This window comes from Antedon bifida, chromosome 11 (assembly GCF_963402885.1).
Source record: "Antedon bifida chromosome 11, ecAntBifi1.1, whole genome shotgun sequence".
Lineage (NCBI taxonomy): Eukaryota > Metazoa > Echinodermata > Crinoidea > Comatulida > Antedonidae > Antedon > Antedon bifida.
The window spans coordinates 33,435-43,101 of NC_136236.1; the positions used below are offsets into that span (position 1 = coordinate 33,435).

The window sequence follows — 9,667 nt, forward strand, 5'->3', positions numbered from 1 at the left end:
TAATTAATGTACACAAATGGCTGGGCCAAAACAACCGGAAGATTTTACTACACAACGTTCGTTTCGTAGACATTCACCAAAACATTCCCGACAAAAAAGGGAAGTACCCCATAGTACTATTGGAACACATTCAGTTCAATTTGGTGAGTTTAGATTTTTATTTATGAGTTGTAGAATCGGTTCACAAGGATACATAATTTCGTTCTTTGACGACATTCATAACCATTCGGCTTTTATAGTGACGTCCTGCCTCCACACAATAATATATATATACCCAATATACATAATATATAAACCCAATATACATTTGTTATTCCCTGAAATTAGTGTACATATTTATAATATAATCACGACTGCAATAGTACATTTATGGTTTATTGAACAATTCGTATTAACTACACGAATACACGGTAACAACTTAGAACCGTCCGGTGTAGGCCTACTACCTGTTGTTTGACGTTATATTGTTAACAGTGTATAATCTGTAATAATTTTACAAAAACACAAATTCAAATTTTAAAATATGTGACATTAAAATGGCATATTCCACAATAATTGTTTTTCATGGTGAAAATCTTAATTAAATAAAGATGTTCACAAAGCAAGATAAAGAATTTTAAAATAGTTTTCTAGACGTAAAATTAATTTTTCATTTACTATAGTCTTACCAGTGAAATTAGTAGTTGAATCATCAAGAACTGACAGCTCAACTTCTACAATACAACATGTATTAAATTGGCTAGATCTGAAAGAAACTTTTCCGGCGGCGACGCCCTCTGCAGTCACGACGTCCGAAGCAGAATTCGATGAAGCGGACACTTATTGTTCACTTTGTCTACTTTTCGCTCGTTACCCAACAAGAATCGTGACAAAAGCAGATTATTCTGCTGCTGTTATGTTACAAATTATTTTTATAACTCTGACTGACCTACGAACAGTTTGGAATTGTTACCGCAAAGGACCATTACAGCCGTATGTTGACGGTGTTCGTTTCCAGAAAAGTGATGAATGTGGTCCTGGTGTTGAATGTAACATTCGTATTGTAATTGAGCATAAACATTATTATTCGGGATTAAATACATTGTTTAGAATTCCTGATGCATTGAAAGGTGAGTTGAAATATGTTTTACATTACATTCCGACTTTGTCGAAGTAATTGACCCACAAAATGTATTACATGCTGTATCAAGACGTTATGATTAAGAACAGATGTACCTTGTCGTCCAAACAATTTTGTTGTAAAGCTGGTAAATAAATACTGTATATTTTGGATAGGAACTATTCTTTTTACAGAATGATAATACTAATAGGCCCTAATGTACAAATTACAAGGTTTGACGAACATTTCACACTTGTTATCATTCATGATACATATATAACTTATTGTTGACACTTTAGTCGATGAGTAAGGATCCCTGTTCATTGATACATAGGCCTATATAACTTATTGTTGACACTTAGTCGATGAGCAAGGATCCCTGTTCATTAAAGTGCATACACATTTCATCATTTCTTTTGGTAAGTTTACCATCAAAATAAGTTTTTCTTTTCCACTTACAAACTTGGGTTGTGCCAAGTGTATAATCTAACCTATTTCACCTAAAGTAGAATAATACATTATACACCATCATAAAGCCCTTTTACAAGTGACCGTAAAAAACCCCTATACACTTTACCCTTTCCGTATTATTACCAGTGGAATGCATTTTCTGTTTACAATCTTGTCATTGTTCACTAACCTGAAGGACTGTACAACAGGGTCTGAACAGGTTGTTGTTTGTACGGTGTTCATATTGTTAGTTTGGATCAAAAGAAAATGCCAACATTTTAAAAGTAACATTATAATGAATGAATCAATAATAACACATAGCTCTGTGATGATATTATAAATAACGTTGTTACATTTCGTTTTAAATTATATATACTATTTTCATTGGCATGGTTCAAAGGGCGTTTAACAATAGGCCCTACACTATTTTAGTTTACTTAGCGGCGCCACACCGTTTATTAGTGCCATGGGTAAATTTAAACAGCATTATGATACGTGTATCTTAAAATTTGGTAAATAAGGGGGATAGACTGCAGAAAACATGAACGTAGTTTGCACTGAAGTGTACAGAAAACATAATAAAGGTTCACGTTCATTAATCAAATTTCTATTCAACTAAAGTCCAGTGCATGGTCCATATTCCCGATTTATAGAAAAGTAACCAATCAGTGTTCAACCATTATTATTGTACAGGCCTAATTGTAATAGATATAACATTCACATTTCAAAACATGAGTATCACTAAAAGTAATAATAGCAAAATATGACAATGTTTGAAAGTACATAGAAAAAAATACATGAAATGATTATATTACGCCAATGAATATTTAATCTGTTTACATATTGTATTTGTTGTTAAAAATAATATCATATATACATCAAATTCAGCAGCACTAGTTCAGAAAAAGAAACAGCTGGTGCTGGGTTTATTATCTAGTTAGTGAATCACTAGGCCGCATCTCTGCTTGAATCAAAACGCTCCGATAGACAATATTCACACTACAGTTGATACCAATCACTGCCTTCTAAAAAAGTTAACTTTCGTACACATTAAATACACCTACTTATTGGAAACATATTCCATCATACATGTATATTGTATACATGTATAATTTATCCGCGGTTTTATAAAGGTAACTTAAAAAAAAAAGTTGTCAAAGTGTTTTAAATTATTAATTATTAACAAATTCTTAGTTCGAAATATTCTACCATTAATATTTGTTTGTTTGTGTATAAATCTAGGAGGTTCATCTAAGGTGAAGAGGACCAGCAGTTTACGTCACGCATATTCACCCCAAAAGCAGACTAGTCACTTGCCGCCTGAAAACCATGTGATGGAGACACCAGATCTCACCCAACGTCACAAACTTCGAATTTCGGGTGACGTAGTAAAACGTTTAATGACGCCAGTTTACATGTCTTCAAAACAGTCATGTGACCTAAATGTGTCTACAGAAACAGCAAATAACCAATCAGAGAAACGATTCTATACCTCTTACGAAAACTCGGTGACTGACGGCGAAGAAGACCAATCATCGATTGATTACTCAAATAATATACGTTCTAATGATCAAGGAATAAACGTTAAAGAAAATGATGATAGGAAAGAAACTGGTGATAGATCAGAACATATTAAGCAGAACATAGATTGTTGTGGCGATAATAAACATAACCGTGTTGCTGCTGAAAGTACATCAAAATCAAAAGATGATTTCTCGAATGAAACATATTATAAAGGTAGTGATGAGTTAGATTCTTTGGTGGAATTTAGGCGTATGAGATCACTTTCAGATTGTACAACATGTGATCGTAGTTTCATTTTAGAACATCATAGGAGACCTAGATCAGAGGAATCACTTTTAAGTAAAACCATAAGACATCATGATTTGTGTCCAGTGCACACCAACGCTAACACAGATTTACACCACGACACGTCGTCGGTATCACCATCATTACATTCATGTGGTAAACTATTGAATTCAAACATTCCAACTGTTAAAATGGACAAGAACCATAATTCCACTGGAGACATCAACGAAAGTATGTCACAACCAAATTCTGACGGTGCAATATTAATAAATATAAATGCGTCAAAAGAGAAAATTGGTAACCGTAGTAACGGAACTCAAAGTATGCCAGATTTACTTCAGCCATCGCTAGAGCAAGAACATCTGAATGAAAATTGTGTAGCATTAAACGCGACGACGGCAAACCTGTCTGTTTCAATGCAATACAATGATGGATTTTACAGTAGTTTACATACCTGGTCGAATACTGAAACACTTGATAACCAAACTGACGATGAATGTTGTGTCATACCAACTCAACCATCGCCCCTAACCTGCTCTGATCAATCATTAGAACATTCGGACTCTGATCATAACAAAGTGAAAGAAACTAATGCGGATTTTGAACAAATATTTCAAACCGAACTTCGGGGTAATGAGACTTCGTATATTTCATCACAAAGCATTGAACCAGTATGTACTACAGTAGAGGCGTCTCCTAGCTTTGAGTCTGGATTCAATGGATGTTCAGACATAACGAGTTCTTTTGAAAAAAACACTGAAATATTAGCCTATGGCTATGACAATTACAATGAAATAAATCATATATCTCAAAGCCGTCAAGGACATTCAAATAGTTCAACGGGTATTGGTAGATCTTCCAATGCTGATGTTTGGGAGAAAGAGGACACATCAAATTCAAATAGTTCAACGGGTATTGGTAGATCTTCCAATGCTGATGTTTGGGAGAAAGAGGACACATCAAATTCAAATAGTCCAACGGGTGTTGGTAGATCTTCGAATGCTGATGTTTTGGAGTATGATGAGGACACATCAAATTCAAATAGTTCATCGGGTGTTGGTAGATCTTCGAATGCTGATGTTTGGGAGAAAGAGGAGGACACATCAAATTCTGATTCCTTACAAGAATTAGATAATGAAAATAGAGACTTTTTCGTACATACAATTAGTGTAGTTGAATCATTTAAAAAGACGCAGCAATTGTCTCCAGTGCGTCCAAAGTCACTAGATGCAAATTATATGTTTAATTCAACAACAAGTCAAAGCTTGAACACTGCTCAATCAACTAAACTACCTGATGTAGATATTCAAACCCACGGTACATCCCCATTTGTCATTCGTCCAAAGTCTCTAGACATTGGACGAATGAATTCTTCAAGAAGTAACCTCACTTCAGGTCCCGAGATCACCCTGTCACCACCAGAAATAGAAAACAGGCGAACTAAGCCAGTAGCAAGACCAGGACAATTTGAAGATGATTTTAATCTCCCTTTTAGGAGAGATACTAACTTCAACCTCGATACTCTGTCTCCGAGAATGAGCCTACCAACTATACGACGCAAAAGAGCAAATCAGTTGAAAAAAGTGTATGATAACAACCACAGGTTCTCTTTACCAAGATTACGAGGACTGAGTGGTACAACAACTATTACTGCAGAGGAACTATATGACGACTTTCCTTTGACAATGGTAAGAAGTAACTCCACCACTAAATTGCATTTAAACATAAGTGAGAATACACGGAAGAGTTATTCTGATCTCCGTGTGACAAATAATTTTTTTCTAACATTAATTCTTATTTTATATTTTATATCTTATTATAAATTTTTTGTTGTCAGAGTACGAGTCTCGAGGAGCTGGCTCCTAAAAACGACGACGATGGTTGCTACAAGATTGTTTATGAACTTGTTACAACCGAACAATCATACGTTAGTAAATTGTTTTTACTAGACAAGGTTTGTATACAATAATGTTTGACAAGTATGTGTGGGAAGCGTGTGAGAGTGTTGTCAACACTAACCACGAGTATGGAGTAATGGACGCATGTAACAAAATGTGGTCCACAATCTTCAGGTTAAAAGAGGTTCTTCTTTAAATGACAAATGATTTATAGTTACTAATAACTAATATTAATATATATAGTATGTTCAGAATGTGGGAAGACTTAAACGTGTCCACTTGAAGTCATTAGATAAAGGTCACGATATGATGGCATATTGAGATAAATAGATAACGCACAACAGGTATACAGTAAGGTACATTCGTTTAGATGAACAAGGCCATATACATGGCTGCAGTCGCGTGCGTAAATTTGAGTTAGTGTTTACCGACCGACCGACCAACCGACCGACCGACATAGTGAGCTATAAGAGTCGCGTTTGCACGCGCCTAAAAAGTTGTGTTTCGAGTCTCGCAACATGGATATAATGTACTGTGAGATTCCTTTTGCAGATCAATTAATATATTTATTATCTAATTCATTGTAGATTTTTCTTGAAACAATTGCTCGTGAAAATGAAAAGCACCGATATTTTAGCTCAGATGTTCTGGAGACAATATTTTCAAACACACCTGAAATTAATTCACTGCACAGGGATCATCTGTTACCAGAGCTGAAGAAGAGGCTGCACGAATGGTACCCAATCCTCCTTAGTTATTCGACTTGAAACTAAATTAATGATTGGTCTACAGGGTTTGATGACTGAATAGTTCATTTGGTCATATTAAATTATTTATTTTTTCTAGAATATCATCACTGGGATGCCAGTACATTTACATAACATTTTCCACTATTTATTTGTTAAGGGAGAAGCAAAAAAGGATCGGTGATATCATGAGTAAATATGCTCCAATGTTTAAGCTCTATTCAATATATGTATGTGACATGGATGACGCCATAGAAGCTCTTGATAAGTGGACATCAAAGTCATCCAAATTCAACAATCTCTTGAAAAACATCCAGGTCAGATTAATAATTAATAACAACAATTGTCTTTTAATTTTCAAATGCCTTATGTCACAATAATTACGTATCCTACTAATTTTGGTTTATTTTTTGGTTTAATAACTTATGGAAAATAATATGATTAATTGGATTAAGGTTATGATTTGATTTTCATATTTTTTAGAAAAGGAAGATCTGTGGTCGGATCGGTCTAAAAGAGCACATGCTGGAACCTGTTCAGCGGTTACCACGCTACCAATTACTTTTAGAAAGTAAGGCCCTAACAAATCATCCACTATTGTGTAATAACAATTTTGTTTCTATTTATCAATTCTGTTTGATGTGGTTGACATTCAGGTATACAGTGTGATCAAATGATGTATGGAGAATCATAGATATTTTCTTGGGAATAATTCATTTTCTGTATACTGTTTGCCTCGCGTTTGGAGTTATCACGACTGTGGATTAACATTATGTATTACTTTTATTTAGGATATCTTAAGAAACTACCAGACAATTCAGAAGATAGAGACGAAACAGAGAGTAAGTAGCCTGCACGTTTTACATAATTTCGATAAAATATTCCAATCAAAACATTATAATAACATGTTTGTTTTATGTTGTAGAGGGTTTAGGGATCATCAAGGAAGCCGCGCAACATGCAAATGATTTTATCAAGTCGAGGGTAAGTCAGTAGCTACACGTTGCTTTACTTTAAAAAACATACTACACAAAACAGCTTGAGATACAACAATATTAAGACATATTATCATTGCTTTCAAACATAAAAAATATTCTATAGAATTTGCTATCAAAGTGACTTACCTCAATTCTTCTTGTATTTAAACAAACTATTGTAAACTTACTAAGATTAGTAACATGCCATACTCGATGCGTAATATCCCATACGTGATGCGTAATATCCCATACGTGATGAGTAATATCCCATACGTGATGCGTAGTATCCAATACTTGATGCGTAATATCCCATACTTGATGCGTAATATCCCATACTTGATGCGTAATATCCAATGTCACATGTGCGTGATGCGTAATATCTCATACTTGATGCGAAATATAACATACTTGATGCGTAATATCCCATACTTGATGCGTAATATAACATACTTGATGCGTAATATCCCATACTTGTACGTAATATCCCATACTTGATGCGTAATATCACATACTTGATGCGTAATATCACATACTTGATGCGTAATATCCCATACTTGATGCGTAATATAACATACTTGATGCGTAATATCCATACTTGATGCGTAATATCCCATACTTGATGCGTAATATCCCATACTTGATGCGTAATATCCCATACTTGATGCGTAATATCACATTGGTGTCACTCACACAGACCTAATAAATTAAGAAATGAAACTTTATTTTTAATAAAAGGAAATGAGACTAAGACTCATCACAATAGGAAAAATGATTGACGGAGATAAAATAGTGACGCCAACTAGAGAAATCATTAAAGAAGGCAACGTACTAATGCTTGGTAAAAATGGTCTCGAACAAAAACGAATCTTTTTGGTAAGACATATATATATATTATATTGGAAAATAAGGAAAGAAAGTGGGGGTTAATTAACTAATCGGTCGACGTTCTCAAAGCTTAGCCCAACTATGTCAGTACCTCACATTACGCAATTCACTATCAGTGACGATTAAAAACAAAGTAATGTTCACCAGATGACCGGTTCTTATAAAGGTGCTATAGAAATAAAAACTTAGTTTATTATTTATAATATTTATAATTATCATCATCTAATCTACTTTATTTATATTATGATTTTAAATAATATTATAACAATACAGTACGATATCAGATTCAATCAACTTCGTTTACCCTTGATGCTCTTTGGGTTTTTCCATACACACGTCCAATAAAGAAATGTATAGTCAATATTTTCTTCCATACGATCATGAATAACATGGTTTATTTTATTCGTAGTTCAATGATATGTTGATGGTGTGTACACCAACCAAGAAGATGTTATCGGGAAATGAAACATTAAAGGTCAAATACAAGTTGAATGTTGACAGGATCAAGGTAAAACGGTTCTTGTATAATTTCCATCTTTAGTTTCTATAGACGAATGGGTTATAGGTACAGTAGCTAGGGGGGAGGACAACCAAAATTGTAACCTAGTATGTGTATGAGAGGATCAAGGTAAAACGGTTCTTTTATAATTTCCATCTTTAGTTTCTATAGACGAATGGGTTATAGGTACAGTAGCTAGGGGGAGGACAACCAAAATTGTAAACTAGTATGTGTTAATTTTATGTAGGCAAATGATTATGAACTTGATCAGACCGGATGTACATTTACTGTCAAATCTACAACAGAAGACGGGGCTGTTACAGAGGTTATACAAATGCAATGTGATTCTGAAGACATCAAATACGCATGGCTTCAAGTAAGTATTACTTACCTTATCAGGTTTTAATTCGACTTTTCTGTTTAATATTGAAAATATATTTTCTATTTGTTTTACTTTTTATTAAAAACATCTTAACTTTCAGGCAATAATAGAAACAATGCATGAAGAATATTATAGAAAAGAAAGCTTTCGAATTAAACAATATGAACATCACAAACGCCGCCAACGTGCACGGCAACATTCTGAATTGTCGAACGTTACAGATTCAGATACTGAATGTAGCCAAAATATTAAGACAAAACAAGAAGGCAGTAAAAGGGGTTTGTCAAAGAATTGCAGTGAAACCTCTAGAGGAAAAGCTGGATTTTGGGGAATCTTTGCGTGGAACTAAGGATTATTTTACCTAAATACTAATATCCTACTTAATCACTTAAATATACCGGACTGCAATACTAAATTAATAAATAGTAATACTCTCTACAATGATGTCAAATCATTGTAATTTGTTTATTAGCATCCTTAGATTTTAGTAAACAATTATTTCCTAACCACTTCTTTTAAAAAAAAAAACCCCAATTTTAAAGCATCATATCATATCATAACATAACATCATATAATATCATCTAAATCTGGGATTCAGAGGCCTATATGCTTGTAGGCGTCGTGACGCTTTCTTTAGTTTATTGCTGTAGTCGCTTCTCTATGGACCTTTTTATGTCCATGTTTAAATAACGTACATTGATATTACAGACTTCTGCTCTAACATACTAACTTCTTTATTAAAAAAAAAACATTATTAGGAACTTACGGAAGCCACAAAAGAAGCACACGAGCGATCATTGAGTTTTAGAAGAAAGTTGGAAGAGCAAAAATCGAAATCTACTGGATATCACCCAAAGCAAATCTTTCAGAAGATGCACATTAAAAATGGAATGGAGAGACTTGGTCCAGAAAGAAACGGTCC

At 34.0% G+C, this 9,667-nt stretch overlaps 1 protein-coding gene across 1 annotated transcript; it reads left to right on the forward strand.

Annotated features, from left to right (window-relative positions):
• The first annotated feature begins 16 nt into the window (after window positions 1-16).
• On the forward strand, window positions 17-9,240 carry LOC144856148 (uncharacterized). Its single transcript, XM_078714110.1, has 13 exons — window positions 17-143; window positions 663-1,109; window positions 2,792-5,046; window positions 5,196-5,312; window positions 5,844-5,992; window positions 6,163-6,319; window positions 6,486-6,573; window positions 6,794-6,844; window positions 6,928-6,986; window positions 7,715-7,852; window positions 8,274-8,372; window positions 8,611-8,739; window positions 8,846-9,240. Exons 1-13 carry the CDS (start codon window positions 17-19, stop codon window positions 9,092-9,094), a joined length of 4,065 nt encoding a protein of 1,354 aa, XP_078570236.1. The 3' UTR covers window positions 9,095-9,240.
• Window positions 9,241-9,667: the final 427 nt, after the last annotated feature.